The sequence below is a fragment of the Elephas maximus genome, chromosome 7 (genome assembly GCF_024166365.1).
Source record: "Elephas maximus indicus isolate mEleMax1 chromosome 7, mEleMax1 primary haplotype, whole genome shotgun sequence".
In the NCBI taxonomy this organism is placed as follows: Eukaryota; Metazoa; Chordata; class Mammalia; order Proboscidea; family Elephantidae; genus Elephas; species Elephas maximus.
Window position 1 is genome coordinate 11,259,245 of NC_064825.1, and position 22,780 is coordinate 11,282,024.

The 22,780-nt window shown below is 38.6% G+C and overlaps 2 protein-coding genes across 2 annotated transcripts in view; one reads left to right on the plus strand and one right to left on the minus strand.

The window, feature by feature from the left end:
- The window catches only part of C7H11orf65 (chromosome 7 C11orf65 homolog), a 57,300-nt gene extending 40,143 nt beyond the window's left edge, over positions 1 to 17,157 (plus strand). The window contains exons 7-8 of the mRNA XM_049889375.1: positions 13,794 to 13,849; positions 16,988 to 17,157. Of these exons, the coding sequence (XP_049745332.1) occupies positions 13,794 to 13,849; positions 16,988 to 17,136 (205 nt within the window). The 3' untranslated portion in view covers positions 17,137 to 17,157. The remainder of the gene's footprint in view (positions 1 to 13,793; positions 13,850 to 16,987) is intronic.
- Positions 17,158 to 19,335: 2,178 nt separating this feature from the next.
- The window catches only part of ATM (ATM serine/threonine kinase), a 150,374-nt gene continuing 146,929 nt past the window's right edge, over positions 19,336 to 22,780 (minus strand). The window contains exon 63 of the mRNA XM_049889351.1: positions 19,336 to 22,680. Within this exon, the coding sequence (XP_049745308.1) occupies positions 22,497 to 22,680 (184 nt within the window). The 3' untranslated portion in view covers positions 19,336 to 22,496. The remainder of the gene's footprint in view (positions 22,681 to 22,780) is intronic.

Sequence of the window (22,780 nt, forward strand, 5' to 3'; positions counted from 1 at the left end):
TGTCTTCTTGAGCTGCCCTTTAAAATCTTCTGTTCAGCTATTTTATTTCATTATTTCTTCCTTTTGCTTTAGCTCCTCTACATTCAAGAACAAGTTTCAGTCTCTTCTGACATCCGTTTTGGTCTTTTCTTTCTTTCCTGTCTTTTTAATGACCTCTTACTTTCTTCATGTATGATGTTTTGATGTCATGTCACAACTTGTGTGGTCTTCAGTCCTTAGTGTTCAGTGAGTCAAATGTATTCTTGAGGTGGTCTCTAAATTCAAGTGGGATATATTCAAGGTCATACTTTGGCTCTCATGGGTTTGTTCTAATTTTTTTTTTAGCTTTAACTTGAACTTGCATATGAGTAATTGATGGTCTGTTCTACAGTCAGCCCCTGGCCTTGTTTAGACTGATGATATTGAGCTTCTCCATCATTTCTTTCCATCTGGTGATTCCTGCGTGTTCCATCTGGTGAGGTCCATGTGTATAATCGCTATTTATGTTGTTGAAAAAAGGTAATGGCAAAAAAGAAGTCACTGGTCTTACAAAATTCTATTATGCAACCTCTGGCATCGTTTCTATCACCAAGGCCATATTTTCCAACTACTGTTCCTTCTTTGTTTTCAACTTTCACATTGCAATCACCAGTGATTATCCATGCATCTTGATTTCATGTTTGGTCAATTTCAGACTGCAGAAGTTGGTAAAAAATTTTAATTTCTTCATCTTTGGCCTTAGCATTTGGTGGGTAAATTTGAATAACAGCCATATTAACTGTTGTATTAATAATTGTATCACACCCACTAGAATGGCTGTAATTAAAATGACAAATGTTCACAAGGATGTGAAGAAATTGGAATCCTCATACATTGCCAGTGGGAATGTAAGATGATGCAGCTGCTTTGGAAAACAGTCTGGCAATTCTTCAAATAATTAAACAGATAGTTACCGTGTGATCCAGGAGTTCCTCTCCTAGGTATATGCCCAAGAGAAATGAAAACATATGTCCACAAACTTGTTCAAGAATGTTTGTAGCAGCTGTCTTAGGTATCTAATACTGCTATAATGAAAAAATACCACAAGTGGGTGACTTTAAAGAACAGAAATTTGTTTTCTCACAGTTCAGGAGGCTAGAAGTCTGAATTCAGGGTATGGCTATAGGGGGAGGTCCTTCTTTGTCTTCTGCCAGCAATTCTTGGTGTTTCTGGGCTTATAGATATATTTTCCATGTGTGTCTATCTTTACATGGCATCTTCCCCCTCAGTGAAGTCAGCTTTTTTTATAAATCAGAAGTGACTAGGTTTAGGACCCAGCCTACTCTAGTAGGAGCCCTGGTGGCACAGTGGTTAAGAGCTAGGCTGCTACAAAAAGGTTCGAATCTACCAGCTGCTCCTTGGAAACCCTGTTGGGCAGTTCTCCTCTGCCCTATAGGGCTGCTAAGAGTCAGAATTGACTCAACAGCAACAGGTTGGGTTTTTTTTTTTTTTGTCTATTCTAGTATGACCTCATTAACATAACAAGGAAAACCCTATTTCCATATAGGATCACATTCATAGGTACAGTGGCCAGGACTTCAGTACATATTCTGGAGGGGTTGAGGACAGACACCAGTTCAACCCACATCAGCGGCATTATTCATATTAACCAAAAAGTAGAAGCAACCCAAATGTCCATCAACTGATGAATGGATAAATAAAATGTAGTATATCCATGTAATGGAATATTATTTGGCAATAAAGAGAAATTAAGTACTGACACATGCTACAACATGGATGAGCCTTGAAAACATTATACTTAGTGAAAGAAGCCAGTCACAAAAGGCCACGAAAAGGCAAATCTATATATAGAAAAAATAAATTAGTAGTTGTCTAGGACTGGGGTTTGGGGAATTGGGAGGGATGATGGCTAAGGGGTACGGGGTTTCTTCTGGGGGTATGAAAATGTTTTAAAAGTATTGTGGTGATGGATGTACAACTCTTACAGTGAATATACTAAAACACATTGAATTGTACACCTAAATAAGTGAATTGTATGGTATGTGAGTTATAGCTTAACAAGCTATTAAAAACATTTAATATTTACTCAAGTACAATAATGAATGTGAATGTTACATGATGAAGGGGCAGAAAAATTATAAGATTGTGAAAGTAAAGAAATATTATAAAAAGGAAGAAATTAGAGGGAGATAAGAAAAAAAAAGTAGGGAAAGTCTAATGGTCTTTGAACAATAGTAAGGAAAAAAGAGAGGCAGATGAAACAAAGAAGAGAGAATTATGATGAAAGGAAATATAAGATAAAAGGAGAAAAAAGGAGAGAATGATTAACAGTAACAAAGGAAAATTGGAAAACAACAAAAAAAGAAAAACGTATTGATGGGAAGAATATATTGGAAAATAAATAGGGAAAATATGAGAAGAAATAAAGAACTAATTATCCATGTTAGATGCTCAAAAGTACTTCTTAATAAATAAATAGAAAACAGAGATTGCTGTGATTCAATAGCCCCAATATCTTTTCCAGACCATTGTTTTGGGGTTTCCTTATAGACAGCTCATCTGTGGTTTCTAGACTGAAAAAATACAGATAGTAATAATGATGCAAGAACTGACACCCAAAGAAAAGAGCTGTAATGCCTTACTTCTGCTTCCTTTCCTGAAAGTAAAAAGAGTTGAGTGGAAGAAGGGAGGAAAGAATGGGAGAAAGATGTAGAGGAGGTCCATTTTCAATGAGTTTCTGAGAGCAGGATAGAGAATTCTCTCAGGTGAACATTTGAAATCCTGCTGTCATGGATTGAATTATGTCCCCCCAAAAATGTGTGTATCAATTTGGCTGGGCCATGATTCCTGGTACTGTGTGATTTTCCTTGTTGTAAATTCTGCCTCTATGATGTTAATGAGGGAGGATGGGCGGTAGTTGTATTAGTCAGGCAGGACTCAACCTACAAGTTTGGATTGTGTCTTGAGGTACTCTCTTGAAATATAAAAGAAAGAAGTGAGAGCAGAAAGCAGCAGAGAGACGGGACCTCATACCACCAAAAAGCAATGCCAGGAGCAGAGCACGTCCTTTGGACCTGAGGTTCCTGCTCAAAGAAGCCCCTAGTCTGGGAGAAGATTGATGAGAAGGCTAACAGAGAAAGCCTTCCCGTGCAGCTGACACCCTGAATTTGGACTTTTAACCTATTTTACTGTGAGAAACTAAATTTCTCTTTGTTAAAACCATACACTTGTGGTATTTCTGTTGTAGCAGCACTAGATAACTAAGAAATCTGCTCTGCCCTTCTCTTATACAGTTGAATAACTGAAGCAACGGACCAGCAAGCTTCAATGAAAGATTACAGAAAATTCACATTCAGTATTCTATATTCAGAGCCCTGGCAGCTCAGTGGTTAAGAGCTTGGCTGCTAAAGGAAAACAGAAGAAGAAACAAATAACCCAAATAAGAAATAAGATGGGCAATATTACAACAGACCCAACTGAAATTAAAAGAATCATATCAGACTACTATGAAAAATAGTACACTAACAAATTTGAAAACCTAGAAGAAATGGATAAATTCCTAGAAACACACTACCTACCTAAACTAACACAAACAGAGGTAGAACAAATCAATAGACCCATAACAAAAGAAGGGATTGAAAAGGTAATCAAAAAACTCCCAACAAAAAAAAAGCCCTGGCCCAGCGGCTTCACAGCAAAGTTCTACCAAACTTTCAGAGAAGAATTATCACCACCACTACTAAAGATATTTCAGAGCATAGAAAAGGATGGAATACTCCCAAACTCATTCTATGAAGCCACCATATCCCTGATACCAAAACCAGGTAAAGACACCACAAAAAAAGGAAATTACAGACCTATATCCCTCATGAACTTAGATGCAAAAATCCTCAACAAAATTCTAGCCAATAGAATTCAACAACATATCAAAAAAATAATTCACCATGCCCAAGTGGGATTCATACCAGGTATGCAGGGATGGTTCAACATTAGAAAAACAATTAATGTAATCCATCATATAAATACGACAAAAGACAAGAACCAAATGATTTTATCAATCGATGCAGGAAAGGCATTTGACAAAGTCCAACACCCATTTATGATAAAAACTCTCAGCAAAATAGAAATAGAAGGAAAATTCCTCAACATAATAAAGGGCATCTATACAAAGCCAACAGCCAACATCACTCTAAATGGAGAGAGCCTGAAAGCATTTCCCTTGAGAATGGGAACCAGACAAGAATGCCCTTTCTCAACGCTCTTATTCAACATTGTGCTAGAGGTCCTAGCCAGAGCAATTAGGCTAGACAAAGAAAGGGCATCCAGATTGGCAAGGAGGAAGTGAAATTATCTCTATTTGCAGATGACATGATCTTATACACAGAAAACCCTAAGGAATCCTCCAGAAAACTACTGAAACTAATAGAAGAGTTTGGCAGAGTCTCAGGCTATAAGATAAACATACAAAAATCACTTGGATTCCTCTACACCAACAAAAAGAACATCAAAGAGGAAATCACCAAATCAATACCATTCACAGTAGCCCCCAAGAAGATAAAATACTTAGGAATAAATCTTACCAAGGATGTAAAAGACCTATACAAAGAAAACTACAAAGTACTACTACAAGAAACTAAAAAGGACCTACTTAAGTGGAAAAACATACCTTGTTCATGGATAGGAAGACTTAACATAGTGAAAATGTCTATTCTACCAAAAGCCATCTATACATGCAATGCACTTCCGCTCCAAATTCCAATGACATTTTTTAATGTGATGGAGAAACAAATCACCAACTTCATATGGAAGGGAAAGAAGCCTCGGATAAGCAAAGCATTACTGAAAAAGAAGAAGAAAGTGGGAGGCCTCACTCTACCTGATTTCAGAACCTATTATAGAGCCACAGTAGTCAAAACAGCCTGGTACTGGTACAACAACAGACACATAGACCAATGGAACAGAATTGAGAACCCAGATATAAATCCATCCACATATGAGCAGCTGATATTTGACAAAGGCCCAGTATCAGTTAATTGGGGGAAAAGACAGTCTTTTTAACAAATGGTGCTGGCATAACTGGATATCCATTTGCAAAAAAATGAAACAGGACCCATGCCTCATACCATGCACAAAAACTAACTCCAAGTGGATCAAAGACCTAAACATAAAGACTAAAACTATAAAGATCATGGAAGAAAAAATAGGGACAACCTTAGGAGCATAGCATAAACAGAATACAAAACATTACCAAAAATGACGAAGAGAAACCAGATAACTGGGAGCTCCTAAAAATCAAACACCTATGCTCATCTAAAGACTTCACCAAAAGAGTAAAAAGACCACCTACAGACTGGGAAAAAATTTTCAGCTATGACATCTCTGACCAGCACCTGATCTCTAAAATCTATATGACTCTGTCAAAACTCAAGCACAAAAAGACAAACAACCCAATCAAGAAGTGGGCAAAGGATATGAACACACACTTCACTAAAGAAGATATTCAGGCAGCTAACAGATACATGAGAAAATGCTCTCGATCATTAGCCATTAGAGAAATGCAAATTAAAACTACGATGAGATTCCATCTCACTCCAACAAGGCTGGCATTAATCCAAAAAACACAAAATAATAAATGTTGGAGAGGCTGCGGAGAGATTGGAACTCTTATACAGTGCTGGTGGGAATGTAAAATGGTACAACCACTTTGGAAATCTATCTGGCGTTATCTTAAACAGTTAGAAATAGAACTACCATAAAAAAAAATACAACCCAGAAATCCCACTCCTCGGAATATACCCTAGAGAAATAAGAGCCTTCACACAAACAGATATATGCACACCCATGTTTATTGCAGCTCTGTTTACAATAGCAAAAAGTTGGAAGCAACCAAGGTGTCCATCAACGGATGAATGGATAAATAAATTGTGGTATATTCACACAATGGAATACTACGCATCGATAAAGAACAGTGACGAATCTGTGAAACATTTCATAACATGGAGGAACCTGGAAGGCATTATGCTGAGCGAAATTAGTCAGAGGCAAAAGGACAAATATTGTATAAGACCACTATTATAAGATCTTGAGAAATAGTATAAACTGAGAAGAACACACATACTTTTGTGGTTACGAGGAGGGGGAGGGAGGGAGGGTGGGAGAGGGTTTTTTTACTGATTAGTTAGTAGATAAGAACTGCTTTAGGTGAAGGGAAGGACAATACTCAATACATGGAATGTCAGCTCAACTGGACTGGACCAAAAGCAAAGAAGTTTCCGGGATAAACTGAATGCTTCAAAGATCAGCGGAGCAAGGGCGGGGGTTTGGGGACCATGGTTTGCGGGGACTTCTAAGTCGATTGGCAAAATAATTCTATTATGAAAACACTCTGCATCCCACTTTGAAATGTGGTATCTGGGGTCTTAAATGCTAACAAGCAGCCATCTAAGATGCATCAATTGGTCTCAACCCACCTGGAGCAAAGGAGAATGAAGAATACCAAGGTCACAGGACAACTAAGAGCCCAAGAGACAGAAAGGGCCACATGAACCAGAGACCTACATCATCCTGAGACCAGAAGAACTAGTTGGTGCCCAGCCACAAACGATGACTGCTCTGACAGGGAGCACAACAGAGAACCCCTGAGGGAGCAGGAGATCAGTGGGATGCAGACCCCAAATTCTCACAAAAAGACCATAATGGTCTGACTGAGACTAGAGGAATCCCGGAGGTCATGGTCCCCAAACCTTCTGTTGGCCCAGACAGGAACCATTCCCGAAGACAACTCATCAGACATGAAAGGGACTGGACAGTGGGTAGGAGAGAGATGCTGATGAAGAGTGAGCTATTTGTATCAGGTGGACACTTGAGACTGTGTTGGCATTTCCTGTCTGGAGTGGGGATGGGAGGATAGAGAGAGTTGGAAGCTAGCAAAATTGTCACGAAAGGAGAGACTGGAAAGGCTGACTCATTAGGGGGAGAGCAAGTGGGAGTACGGAGTAAGGTGTATATAAACTTACATGTGACAGTTTGACTTGATTTGTAAACGTTCACTTGAAGCTCAATAAAAGTTAATTTAAAAAAAAAAAAAAAAACCTCCCAACAAAAAAAAGCCCTGACCCAGCGGCTTCACAGCAAAGTTCTACCAAACCTTCAGAGAAGAATTATCACCACCACTACTAAAGATATTTCAGAGCATAGAAAAGGATGGAATACTCCCAAACTCATTCTATGAAGCCACCATATCCCTGATACCAAAACCGGGTAAAGACACCACAAAAAAAGGAAATTACAGACCTATATCCCTCATGAACTTAGATGCAAAAATCCTCAACAAAATTTTAGCTAATAGAATTCAACAACATATCAAAAAAATAATTCACCATCACCAAGTGGGATTCATACCAGGTATGCAGGGATGGTTCAACATTAGAAAAACAATTAATGTAATCCATCATATAAATAAAACAAAAGACAAGAACCAAATGATTTTATCAATCGATGCAGAAAAGGCATTTGACAAAGTTCAACACCCATTCATGATAAAAACTCTCAGCAAAATAGGAATAGAAGGAAAATTCCTCAACATAATAAAGGGCATTTATACAAAGCCAACAGCCAATATCCCCATAAATGGAGAGAGTCTGAAAGCATTCCCCTTGAGATCAGGAACCAGACAAGGATGGCCTTTATCACCACTCTTATTAAACATGGTGCTGGAGGTCCTAGCCAGAGCAATTAGGCTAGATAAAGAAATAAAGGGCATCCAGATTGGCAAGGAAGAAGTAAAAGTATCTCTATTTGCAGATGACATGATCTTATATACAGAAAACCCTAAAGAATTCTCAAACTACTGAAACTAATAAAAGAGTTCAGCAGAGCATCAAGATAGAAGATACACATACAAAAATCACTTGGATTCCTCTACACCAACAAAAAGATCATTGAAGAGGAAATCACCAAATCAATACCATTTACAATAGCCCCCAAGAAGATTTATTGGAATAAATCTTACCAAGAAAACTACAGGACACTACTGCAAGAAACCAAAAGAGACCTACATAAGTGGAAAACATACCTTGCTCATGGATAGGAAGAGTTAACGTTATAAAAATGTCTATTCTACCTAAAGCGTTCTATAGATACAATGCAATTCTGATCCAAATTCCAACGACAGTTTTTAATGAGATGGAGAAACAAATCACCAAGTTCATATGGAAGGGAAAGAGGCCCAGGATAAGTAAAGCAGTACTGAAAAAGAAGAGCAATGTGGGAGGCCTCATTCTACCTGACTTTAGAACCTATTATACCGCCACAGTAGTCAAAACAGCCTGGTACTGGTATAACAACAGATACATGGACCAGCGGAACAGAATTGAGAATCCAGACATAAATCCATCCATATATGAGCAGTTGATATTTGACAAAGGCCCAAAGTCAGTTAAATGGGGGAAAAGACAGTCTTTTTAACAAATTGCGCTGGCATAACTGGATATCCATCTGCAAAAAAATGAAACAAGACCCATGCCTCATACCATGCACAAAAACGAACTCAAAATGGATCAAAGACCTACATATAAAATCTAAAATGATAAAGATCATGGAAGAAAAAATAGGGACAAAGTTAGGAGCCCTAATAAATGGCATAAACAGTATACAAAACATTACTAACAATGCAGAAGAGAAACTAAACTGGGTGCTCCTAAAAAAACACCTATGCTCATCCAAAGACTTCACCAAAAGAGTAAAAAGAGTACCTACAGACTGGGAAAAAGTTTTTAGCTATGACATTTCCATTCAGCACCTCATCTCTAAAATCTACATGATACTGCAAAAATTCAACTACAAAAAGACAAATAACCCAATTAAAAAATGGGCAAAAGATATGAACATGCACTTCACTAAAGAAGACACTCAGGTAGCTAACAGATACATGAGGAAATGCACACAATTATTAGCCATTAGAGAAATGCAAATCAAAACTACAATGAGATTCCATCTCACTGCAGTGAGGCTGGCGTTAATCCAAAAAACACAAAATAAATGTTGGAGAGGTTGTAAAGAGACTGAAACACTTATACACTGCTGGTGGGAATATAAAGTGGTAGAACCACTTTGGAAATCGATTTGGCACTTCCTTAAAAAACTAGAAATAGAACTACCATACGATCCAGCAATCCCACCCCTTGGTATATATCCTAGAGAAATAAGAGCCTTTACATGAACAGATATATGCACACCCATGTTCACTGCAGCACTGTTTACAATAGCAAAAAGATGGAAGCAACCAAGGCACCCATCAACAGATGAATGGATAAATAAATTATGGTATATTCACACAATGGAATAATACGCATCAATAAAGAACAGTGATGAATCTGTGAAACATTTCAGAACATGGAGGAATGTGGAAGGCATTATGCTGAGTGAAATTAGTCAGTTGCAAAAGGACAAATATTGTTTAAGTCCACTATTATAAGAACTGGAGAAATAGTTTAAACAGAGAAGAAAATATTCTTTGTTGGTTACGAGAGGGGGGAAGGAGGAAGGGAGGGAGAAGGGTATTCACTAATTAGATAGTAGATGAGAACTATTTTAGGTGAAGGGGAAGAACACACAATACAGGAGAGGTCAGCACAACTGGACAAAACGAAAAGCCAAGAAGTTTCCTGAATCAACTGAATGCTTCGAAGGCCAACGTAGCAGAGGTGGGGGTTTGGGGACCACGGTTACAGGGGACATCTAAGTCAATTGGCATAATAAAATCTATTAAGTAAAACATTCTGCATCCCACTTTGGAAGGTGGCGTCTGGGGTCTTAAACAATAGCAAGCAGCCATCTAAGATGCATCAATTGGTCTTAACCCACTTGGAGCAAAGGAGAATGAAGAACACCAAAGACACAAGGTAATTATAAGCCCAGGAGACAGAAAGGGCCACATAAACCAGAGACTACATCATCCTGAGACCAGAAGAACTAGATGGTGCCTGGCTACAACAGATGACTGCCCTGACAGGGAACACAACAGAGAACCCCTGAGGGACCAGGAGAGCAGTGGGATGCAGACCTCAAATTCTCATAAAAAGACCAGACTTAATGGTCTGAGACTAGAAGGACCCCAGAGATCATGCTCCCCAGACCTTCTGTTAGCCCAAGACAGGAACCATTCCGAAAGCCAACTCTTCAGACAGGGATTGGACAGAACTATGGGATAGACAATGATACTGGTGAAGAATGAGCTTCTTAGCTCAAGTAGACACATGAGACTAGCTTGGCATTTCCTCTCTGGAGGGGAGAGGGCAGACAGGGTCAGAAGCTGGCCGAATGGACAGGAAAAGAGTGGAGGGAAGGAGTGTGTTGGCTCATTTATGGAGAGAACAATTAGGAGTATATAGCAAGGTGTATACAAATTTTTGTATGAGAGACTGACTTGATTTGTAAACTTCCACTTAAAGCACAATAAAAATTAAAAAAAAAAAAAAAAAGCTCAGCTGCTAACCAAAAGGCTGGCAGTTTGAATACACCACCTTCTCCTTGGCAACCATATGGGGCAGTTCTACTCTCCCCTATAGGGAAGCTATGAGTTGAAATTGACTCAAGGGCAACCGGCACGGGTATCGTATATTCTATTACTACTGGAATAGAAAAAGAATAAAAAAATAGGATTCAAAGGAATGGAATAAACAATATCCCAGGCATCTTAGTCTGCATAAGACTTTCCCCACTATCATTCCTGATACCCCTTTCTAGTAGGTGATCAGGACTGTTAATGTCATCCCTTTGTGGAAAAGAGAATAAAAACAAAACAAAGCAGTAAGACTTGAAGAATTTCTCCATATCATATACTTATATTGAATAGAATTAATACAGATAACTTTGACATGGTAAAAGTAACCCTGAAAATTTGTTTTAAAAAATGCTAATACCTCATGTTTCCCAATTATATACAATTTTTTGATACTATTTTATAAATTTATTCTATAACTTGGTCAATCATCATTTGGCACCAACGTGGAATCTTAGAAATCAAAATTCAGTCAATCCCTGGAAAATCCCAGGACAACAAAAATTCCAAATGAAATCCAGAGGGATTATTTGGGAATATTTAGCATTATTGACCAGAGGCTACTGGTTATCTCTGGCAAGGCTAAACTTTGCAAAGACCTTCCCCTTACTCACTGCAAACATTTGAGAGTACTGCATTCTTCCTATTTCATTTGTGTTCTCTCCACAAGCTACCTTCCTGTTGCATCTTAGCAGTTCTCTAGATACTTGTAACTGGCTTGAGGACATCTTGTTTGATGAGAATTTCAAAGTTTGGCATTTTTCCCTGCAAGAGAATTGGTAGCTAGTGGAGCCTTGGTGGCGCAGTGGTTAAAGCGCTTGGCTGCTAACCAAGAAGTCAGCAGTTTGAATCTACCAGCTGCTGCTTGGAAACCCTAAGGGGCATTTCTACTCTGTCCTATAGGATTGCTGTATAAGTTGGAATTGAATGCATGGCAACAGGATTGGTTTCTTTTTGGAGTTCCTTGGAGAGTACCCTTCAAAATCTGTTGACAGTTTTCTGCAGTCTAACCATTAGGATGGCATAAACAGCTTGAACACTAATTTTGAGTCATGCAAATCAGTTTCTTCCCAAAGGGTTTTGTGCCAGTCCCTTATTATGACAGATGGCTCCTTTTCTGGAAAGAAGCCACTCTGCATCTTCCCATGCACGTTGCAACAGTATCAACTGAGTACATTGTTAGTATAATTTTGGAAAATATAGAGAACCAACTTCACTCTTGCACTTAAGGACACTGATAATGAGTCCTATTGCAAATACTATGAGATCCAGAGATAATTTGCCGCAGGTGCTTAGAACGTAAAACAATCCCTGCCCCGCCGTCACAGAGCCACCCACAATGCCACAGGATGGCTGATGTTACTGTTGCTGGCCTTCATCCTAATGGATTTTCAGCTGCATATCCTTTATCAAGATGGATACTCTGCTTCCAAATCTTCATATTTTTCAAACTGCAAGTGAATTTTTATGTAACCTGTTCTGCAACAAGCAGCTGGGATGTGGCTTTCTTAAATAATATTCTGATATTCTATTCATGCATGCCTGTGTATGTTATGGATAATTTTTGTATCTGAAGTTGCTCTTTTGATTTCTAAGACATGTAGTTATGTGCTCTCTCTGGCTAGGGACTTTTCCCAGACCATTAAGATGTTAAATTTGTATTCCTGAAGGGATTCATTGTAGATTCCACATATACTTTATTGTGCCATTGTTATCTAAAAATTTCCAAAAACAAGTTAGAAAGATGGATCAGCTCAATGATATAGTAAAAGGGTAATGCTATCACTGGACTATTGCTTTTATTTGTAAAACCATATTTTTTATACTGCTGGTATATTCTTTTTAAAATAATTGAATAAATTCATATCCTAATCTTAGGTAAAGCAGGGTCAGTGAAAGGCCTTATTATGACATTTGTTTGTTCCCCAAACATTCAGGGCTTAGTATAGGTCCTTTATCTTGTTTTCTTGAAGGTGAAGGTGGAATGAAAACCTTCCAGTATATAAATCCAAGGAAGCAGGGTGATTGACATCCAACTCCTTATAGTGTTCCTGAGTAACCGCTGAAAGCACAAAGTCAGCCTAAGTTTAAAGTCAAGCCAGACTGAACTGCCTACTAAGAGATCCTGGAAGGGGTTTAGACTACCTGCTGTTGTCCTGCATTCTTTCATTTAACAGTGTCCCAACAGTATCCCATTCAAGGCCATAGAATAATGTTTGCAGAGCAACAACAGGTAGCAGTTAATAGGAAAGAGCAGACTTTAGACATACTTTATTACAGTTAAATACTACTAAAAAAATACTATTAGACAGTATATACTTTCCTATAGCAGCAATCTCCAGGATCCCAAAGTTAACGAAATAAGAATAATGCAAGTATAATAAATACATGGAACATCACGGTGTTTTCTGAACTACGTGACAGTTCTAAGCCTCATCCTTTCTCTTCTAGCTTCATTTTAGCATCTTCCTTACCACCCCTTGGCAAGACTGAATGCAATTGAAAGGAAGAAGGCTAGGGCAAGGGAGATAGGAGTCTAAGATGAAATGGAATAAGGTCACAAGGAACCTGCCCTTTAGCTCTCACTCATCCTCGCAGCTCATCATAGCTTGCCCTTCCCTACTCTTCCTCCTCTCAGGCTACCCTGGCTTCCCTACTGGCCTCTTTTTTCTCCCTATTTCAGTCTCTGTTTAGGGAGCTAATGGCAACTACATTTGCTCTACTTGAATGTAATCTTCTATGTTTACCGGACACTGCAAAATCAGGGGCAGTAGCAACAGCACCATTGCTCCCATATGATCATGAACCACACACTTTAAATTTCCATTGACATGTCAGAGACAATCCAGAACCAAGGAGCTTATGTATCCCCCTCCCTTTTTCCTCTCACAGTTTCTGTCCGTACTTTTAATTTAGCAGTTATTAGCCTGAGGGTATAATCTTGCAGCAATGAGCCAGGATAAAATGAGGAGAGGTGTGGTGCAGGGAGACAAAAGGGCACGAACAGATGGTGGCTACCATTTTTACTTCTTTCAACTTCTTGACCTAGGGGTTGCCTTCAGTGCCCGTGAGCTCCTAGGAGGTGGGAAAGTCATGAGAATTAAACATTTAGATGAGTGAAATTGTTACCATTAATCTAAGATTTCTCAGAGCGAGTAGAATTTTAGAAGTAGTCTAAGAGCATGTACTAATGAATCAACTTATTACTGTCTAATGAATCAATTTAATTTAATGAATACCCATATATGCTTAGGTATATTGCCAACTGGAAGGAAATTGCAACAAGCAACTCTTCAGCTAACTTCAAAGGTGGGTGATTTTTAGCAATACTTATGCGAAACTTCTTGTGAACAAAAAGGATGCGTTAATGGTGGTGGAATTGTTTAGAAAATGATAGTGGTAATAATTGTACAATGTTATGCACATGATCATTGTCATTGAATTATACATGTAAAAATTGTTGAATTGGCAAATGTTTTGTGATGTATATTTTTACAATAAAAAAATGGGGAAAAAATGATAGTCTACAGAAGTACACGTCTAAGCATCTAACATTTCAGCACCCTGCACAGATATGTAAATTTAGATGAATTTGCCAAGTCACTTTTTCCTTTTATATGTGAGATTGTTATTTGGGAATAGAAGAAAATTTTCTATTTAGGGTTAGATGAAATTTTTAAAAAATGAATGCTTAAGAAAGTCGTATATACCATGACTTCAGTAATAGTTTTAAATATGTAAACTTCACTTGGAAAAGTAAATGCCTCAAAATATTGGAAATTTTTTTTTATGTTCTATGCCATCATTTCCCCTGCCAGTGGTCCGCAATACTGAAAAGTTGAGTATGTTGAAGAATATCATCATATCCCAGAAATATCAATGATTTCAACACTGCCAAAGCCTAAACATGGTTATTGTATAATCTGAGTGTATGAGTTCTGTCATGCTAACAGAGAGGTTACAATTGTGGTCTTGATTCAGACTCCTGGGTTTGATTTTTGGCTCTACTACTTACTGGCTGTGTGATCTTGGGCAAGTTACTATCTCAGTTTCCTCATCTGTAAAATGGGAATAACAGTAATACCTACTGTTTTAGTTTCTGGAAACCCTGATGGCGTAGTGGTTAAGTGCTACGGCTGGTAACCATAAAGGTCAGCAGTTCAAATCTACCAGCTGCTCCTTGGAAACTCTATGGGGCAGTTCCACTCTGTCCTGTGGGGTTGCTATGAGTCAGAATCAACTTGATGGCAACTGGTTTGTTTTGGTCTTCGTTTCCTAGTGCTGCTGTAACAGAAATACCACAAGTGGGTGGCTTTAAGAAACAGAAATTTATTTTCTCACAGTTTGGGAGGCTAGAAGTCTGAATTCAGGGCACCAGCTCTAGGGGAAGGCTCTCTCTCTGTCCTGTCCGCTCTGGAGGGAAATCCTTGCCTCAGCTTTTCAAGCCACCATATTCCTCGGTTACTAGATGATTTCTTATGTCTCTGGGGCATCTGTCTTTCCCTCGTTAGTGCTTGCTTCCTGCAGTGCCTAATATACTCTTGTTACATCTCAAAAGTGATTAGGTTTAAGACATGCCCTACAGTATATGGCCTCAATGTAACAAGGAAAACCCTAGCACCAAACAAGATTAAATCCACAGTGTAGGGGGCTAGGATTCCAACACATATTTTGGGAGGGCACAATTTAGTCCATAGGTTGTTGTGAGGTAATAACAGGTAATACATGTAAAGAGCTTAGAATAGTGCCCGGCACATAATAAAACCAAAAAACCCATTGCTGTGGAGTCGATTCCAATAGCGACCCTGTAGGAGAGTAGAACTGCCCCCATAGGGTTTCCAAGTAGCAGCTGGTGGACTTGGACTGCTGACCTTTTGGTCAGCAGCCAAATGCTTAACCACTGCGCCACCAGGGCCCCTGCACATAATACGTAATAAATATTAACTGTCATTAGCATTTTTTTTATCATTAGCATTAACCTATTCCCAGCTCATTGTGACCATCACAGTCCAAGCTTGCCATCACCCCTCCAGCAGGCTTCTGCAAAAGCCTCGAAGCTGACACTCTTTTAGTCCATTCTCACCCAACAGATAGTGATCTTTAAAAAATTCAAATCAGCTCAGATGCTCCCCTATTTAAAACCCTTCAATTTATTTAACAAGCTCTTCTTTAGCAATTTCTATATGGAAGTGCTGTCTTAAAGTGGGTCATAAAATTAACTCATTTGATCTTCAACCTGAGACAGGTTCTGTTATTTGCATTTTACAGATGAATAAACAGGGAGAGGCTAAGTTACTTGCTCAAGGACACATGGTCAGTACTGTCAGGGAGCTAGCTCTATAAATCATTCTCTTAACCATGACTGCACTCTGCTGCCTCTCCTAGTTTTCCAGTACACTTGGAGTAAAATCGTAACTTTATCACGGCCTTCTGGATCTAGCTCTGGCCTGTCTTTCCACCCCATCATGTCCCACCGTCACCCTCACTCAAAACAATCCAGCATCAGTGGCTACTTGCCTATTGCACAAACATACCAAGTGGTTTCTATTTCAAGGTAATGAGTGAAGTCAATAGCCTTCTAGAGAACTGGTCCAGATAATACCTTCACTAGAGGGCAGGGAGTTACGGGTTTTGTTCACTACTGAATTCCCAATGTATAGCTCGTAATAGGTTCTCAGAGCAAATAAAAGAATGTAAAGGAGCGACAGGCACAAAAATGGAAGCAGAGAACATGAATTACTGATTTGAAAGAGATTACTGTGAAAAGGGGGCCCTGGTGGTGCACAGTGGTTAAATGCCCAGCTGCTAAGTGAAAGGTTGGCAGTTTGAACTCACCAGCTGCTCTGTGGGCGAAAGATGTGGCCCTCTGCTTCTGTAAAGATTCACAGCCTTGGAAACCCTATGGGGCAGTTCTACTGTGACCTATAGGGTCATTATGAGTCGGAATACGATCAACAGCAATGGGTTGGTACAGAATGATAGTTGGAAGGAGCTTAAGAACAAGTGAAAATTGTTTTAAGTAGTGGAGATGTGCATTATAGAAGCCAGTGGAAGGCAATACATTGAAGATGTTGGCATTGGAGAAGGGAATGGGTACACTTCTTCACGTAGTAGATCAAATTCTGAGCAGATCTGTAAACTTTAGCTCTTTGCATGCACCATCACATTTAATTCTCAGAAAACACAGTGAGGAAGGTGCTATTATTGTCTCCATTTTAAAGTTAAGTAAACTGATACAGAAGTTAAATAACTTGCCCCCAATTACATAGCTAGTAATTAGCAGTCAAATCTCAAACCAGGTTCTGCAGAGCCTTTTGTAGGCGGACTTTATCTGCTCTAAGTGGTGAAAAGGAATGTGGAACAGACCTTACCTGGAGCACAGGGGTACAGTCAATAAGCCAGTATCTTGACGTGTCTGGCATCTAATTATTCGTCATTCCTCTTTAGGCTTCAGTTTTCAGCAAGCACAGAAGACGTGTGACTATGAAGATGTGTCAGAGAATGAGATGGGAACACCAGATGACCATTCCTATGAAAACGTTTATGCAAGATCACATTTTTCTAGACTAACGCCTGAGTCCACTTATGGAATGTAAAGTACTTTTCTCTGAGCCTTTCAAGCCCTGCATCTATCAGTTATAACCAAGAGGCAATTTATTCCACTGGAATGACTTGTGTATTCTTGGCACAGAACCTAGCCCAAGGAAGGAAGGAAAATTGAACAGAAACAGAATACTGAACTCAATAAAGCTGTCATGGGAAATATAGAAATCAGCCCTACTATTCTGAGAAACTAGTATTTAAAAAATCAGTTAAATAAAGTTATGACACTTAGTGGCAAAAGATCTTCAGATTATTTTTATTTGAAGCATTTAGTACATTGTGTAAGGTAGAGCTGTATTTCTATTTATCCCATATCCAAATGCACCTTGCTTCTTCCTTCCTTGACTCTGTTTTCTTTTCATTTTCCACTTTTCTCCACCATACCTTCTTTCCTCCTCTTGATTTTCTGCCTGTTTTTTTACCCAACTATACCTTTCTCAAGTTCTCTCCTAGTCGCTCTTCTACCTGGTTGTTTAGTAGTTGTTTCTTTCCTCTTTTATGCTGTGTTTTATATTTTCTTGTTTACATTTCTCTCCTTACTTGCTTTCGTCAATTTTCTTTTTTTATTTTTCCTTCTGGATTCTTCCCCTGATCACACTTATTTTGGGGGCCTACGATTTGCCTTCTCACAGAAATGAGGTAGGTGCTATTATTATCCCATTTTACAGATGAGGAAACTGAGATTTACAGAAGTAACTTGCCCCCAATTACAGCTTGTAATTAAAAACAAAACAATCCAAACCCACCGCTGCCAGGTCGATTCTCACAGCAACCCTGAACAGCGTAGAACTGCTCCACAGGGTTTCCAAGGCTGTAAATCTTTACAGAAGCAGAATGCCACGTCTAGTGGGTTCCAACCACTGACCTCTTGGTTAGCAGCCAAGTGCTTTAACCACTGTGCCAACAGGACTCCTTCCTAATCATTAGCAGAGTCAAATCTCAATCCCACTCTACACCTAATACAACTATTTTCTTTCAAGGAAGAGGAATGAATTAGTTATCTATTGCTGCATAATAAATTACCCCACACCTTAGCAGCTTAAAGCAACAATTATAGCACAGTTTCTGAGGTGTGGCTCAGAAATCTGGGTGTGGCTTAGCTGGGTGGCTTTGGGTTGAAGTCTTTCATAAAGTTACAGTCAGTATTGGCCAGGGCTGTAGTACTTGACTGGGGCTGGAGGATCTGTTTCCAAGATGGCCCACTTAGAGGGCTGCTGGCTTCCATTCATGCCATCATTACTATTTTGCTCATGGGCTAAACGCACAATCACTGGAGAGACCGAGAACAGGCTGGCTGGCCTTCACTGGACAAGTTATCTTACCTACCTGGTTGTTTAGTGTCTCTTTTGCAGTGGTGCTCTCTAGTGGACATCGGAATGGTATGTAAAGATCCACACACTTTTTTCACACTCTTATAGGTCCGTCCTTATGCCTCTTACCCAGATTTCCTTGTCTCTGATCTTCTCATTTTGCCCTTTCCAAGTACCTAACCTGGTTGAGAACCAGTGCATAAGAATCATACACTGTAGTGTAGAAAGTAAACATTTTAACATATATATTGCAGTACATAAAACTATGTATGCTGTATTTTATAGGCAAAATAAGGGATTTCCGGCGGTAATTTCCACTATATGAGAGTTTCACCTTCCTCACCAACTTTTGAAACTAATCTTTGGGAAAACTTTGCACGGTATTTATGCAAAATTCATTTTTGTCAGAAACTAGACAAAAGGGCCAAACACTGAAGAGGACTGAATTTATTTAAAAAATGGTAAATATATGGATTGCAAATTTCACATTCCATATTCTAGTACAGATCTTTTAGATTTCAGAAAGGTGAACAAGATCACTTTCTAGTCAAAACAAAGAACACTCATTCTGCTTTTTGTCATGGGGCAATTAAAAAAAAAAAACACTGGTAGAACATTTAGACTGAGCTGAGGCACAGCACGCTGGCTTCTGTGCAGTAGGGTTCCCAGTTCACACTGCATTTTAAGTTGCCCATCTTCCCCAGACGGTGAGCTCTGTGACGGCAGACTATGCCTGCATGGCTCACTGTTGTCTCCTTAGGGTCAACAGCATACTTGGCACACAGAAAACACAAATATTTGAATAAAATGAACAAGTCTTAACAGATTTTTTTTATATTATTTATTCAAATGCATTTTACAGTGGGCTCAGGTAACAGTATAAACAAATACATTCAATAGTACTAAAATAAGTCTATATAAAATACATGATTTCATTAAGGTGCAATTAAAATATGTGAAATGACACATAATTCTGTATTTGAAGCCAGTATATTAGCTTTCCACTTTTTTAAAGACTAGCTTTTGATATGCTAAAAATTTAAATATGGTCTAAAGAAAAGCATGGGGCATCTTAAGGTTTAAAATAGGCTATTCTATAACGCAATGATTGTAAGTAAGACAGCTTGGGTTCATAATCTACTACCTAGAAAATGAAGTTATACCCTGAGTGGCCTAGTAACATACTCATCTCTCCCCCAAACACCCAAGCCACCCCTCCTCCCCCAACCAGGGACAGATGAAGAATTTGATAAAAACTACAACTGGAAGCATCTTAAGAAAGCATTCTTGGTATGTGTATGGGATAAGAAAAGATTCAAGAATATAATTTTGTATGTAAATGGCTCCCAAAGATTTAGTTTTTTGAAAACAGCATAATCCAACATTTTTGAAAACCCAAAGAGCAGTGAATACACCATAGATTTCAGGAATATCTAGTAGCCAGTTAGTATTACTTTTGTGGACAAAACACAAACAACACACTTTCAGATGGTGTGAGCAGCACAACGCACAGTGGGAGGGTATTGTCTCCCTTCATTTGGACATAACTGTTCAAGCAGTTTACAGTTTATTAGCTCTTCAAGTAGCTTCTCTACTTGGTTCTCAATGACCTTGTGGTCAACGGATTGGTGGTCCCCAGATTCTTTTCACTTGAAATAGTCTCAAGTTAGAGATTGTCCATATTAAACTTGTACATGCAATTTACTGTCTTGTAGCCTTGGACAAGCTAACCTCATTTCTCCCGATTCCCATTTCTCCAGCTGTGAACTGTGCGAGCACCACAAAACCTTGTCTGGATTAGAGATGCTCCACGTCATGCACGTCAGGTGCTCGGCACACAGCAAACAGTAGTATTTCTGAAAAACCCAACTACTCCTGTGTTCCTGATGAATGTCTATCTTATTCATTTGAAATAGTGGTCCAGCTTGCCAAAATCTTTATGAATCTTGTCATTCTGTGAATTAGCTATTCCTCTTAGGTTTGTTCCCTGCAAATTTGGTGTGACTTAACTGTGATAAGAACGTTTATGTAAGACAGGAGCCTTATGGTATACCAAACGAGATTGAAGGAGGGATTAATGATCTGTTTTTCAAAGCTCTCTGAATACACCAAGTAACTAGAATTAGCTACAAACTCATTTACCTGTACTATCATCCAGCTGGTAACTTCCCTATTCTATCCATAATGATTTCAAGGCTTCCTTAAATAAAGGCATTCTAAGTTTATTGCAATCTCTTAATCACTAACTACAGTAAAAAAAACTGCCAGCATGCATCAAATATTCACTTAGGAAGCTTGTAAGAAAAAGATGAATCAGGATAATTTTGTAATTTGAAATGGAAAATGATTTAAAGAAATTTCCCAGAAAGTGAATCTAGAAATTTATAGTCCAAAACATTATGGGGATTGTTTGGTGAGGGGTGAGAGGTGGGAGTGAAAGTGAGAAGACCAGATATGAGTGAGTGCTGGGCAGTGGCAGTAAAAAGAAATGCCAACACTTCATAATAAAAAGGTACTTAGTTAACCTTATAAGGTATTAAAAAAAAAAAAAACAAAAAAAAACCCAGGGCCGTCAAGTCGATTCCGATTCATAGTGACCCTATAGGACAGAGTAGAACTGCCCTATAGAGTTTCCAAGGAGCGCCCGGTGGATTCGAACTGCCGACCCTTTGGTTAGCAGCCGTAGCACTTAACCACTACTGTCACCAGGGTTTCCTCTAAGGCATAAGCAGACACAAAACTGATTTGGAAGGAATTACTCAGGATTCTACATGTAAAGCCTGCTGAAAATAAGCTCACATTTCAAAATTACAAAATACACAACAGTCCACCAAATAACCAACAAATACAACAGCAGGATTAGACCCCTGAAAATGTCATTTAATAGAGTTATTATTAAACAAATGTAGGTAGGTATGCTTAAAATGTTTTTTGTTATTGTTGTGTGCTGTCGAGTTAATTCCAACTCACAGCAACCCTACAGGACAGAGGAGAACTGCCCCATAGGATTTCTAAGGAGTGGCTGGTGGATTCAGCCTGCTGACCTTTTGGTTAGCAGCATGAGCTCCTAACCACTTCGCCACCAGGGCTCCTTGAAATGATTAGGGACATAAAAGAAGGAATTGAAAAGTTAAAACTAGACATCATGAAACAAGTAACAGGCAGACCTGAAGAATGATACATAGCTGGAAATAAGAAAAAAAATTTTTGACAGAAACCCAGTAATTAGATTAAAAAGGAGATTATATACAGCTGAAGACAGAATTCATGAACAAAACAAAATATGAAAAAACAACCATGAAGGCATCACAGAAAGATAAAATAATGGAAAATACAGAAGGGCTTAAAGACAATAGAATAAGAAATCCAACATACATTTTTAAAACACAGTAACCACACTACATCTTTAAAATTTGTTCTCCATAATATAATTAACTTGATTATTAAGTATACTGGGTGACCTTGCTACTGAAAATTCAAACACATTTCTTAAATACTACTCATTTTAACACTTTCTTATTTTTAATATAGGTGAGATTTACCATGAGACAAAGTAGATGGTTATAAAGTTTTCGCCTCCCTTTTATACATTAATATCGAGGAATTTATCATTCAAATATAGTATGTGGGGAACAAGTTATAATTAAAAGCCACCTCAAAACTAGCAGTATATTCATATGTTCTAATAAATACTCAAGAAAAAATTGCACTGATGTGTCCATACTCCTCCTCCTTCCACCGCTCTCAGCTAATGCATAAATAAGCTAGTGATTCTACTGAAAATGATACACGTATGTATTTGAGAAGAAATATAAAAGTTTAGTCTAGAAGCATAGCACAAATGACAACTATTTCTAAACTGTGAGAGAAGAAATGTTCTTTGAGAGTATCGAAGCATCCTTGGGTGGTTTTAAATCAAATTTTTTTTTAAAGCACTATAGTTCACTTAAATATTAATACCTACTGTTTAATGTATGTGGTGGGTTAAAAATAAGGCCAAATATAATTTCTGAAAGGCTGAAGGGTAATTCATATGCTGAAGATCACACCCATGCTTTCCAACCTGGGAAGAGTCGGCTAAGATTTTTGGGGTCCATGGCCTGTTGTATGAGCAAATTCACCTGTCCACCCACACTGAGCACAGTTCCTTCCTCCACTCCTTTCAGCTTCTCTTGCAGTCTCATCAAGACACGTTCAGCTACTTTGTTGAAACTCTGGTCAATATCACTAATGACAAAAACACAAAGGTTTCAGTGATATAGAACAATTTAAAGGGCCTTGGGAATAGGAACATCTGAACAATTGACAATCGGTCCTTCCTAAAATC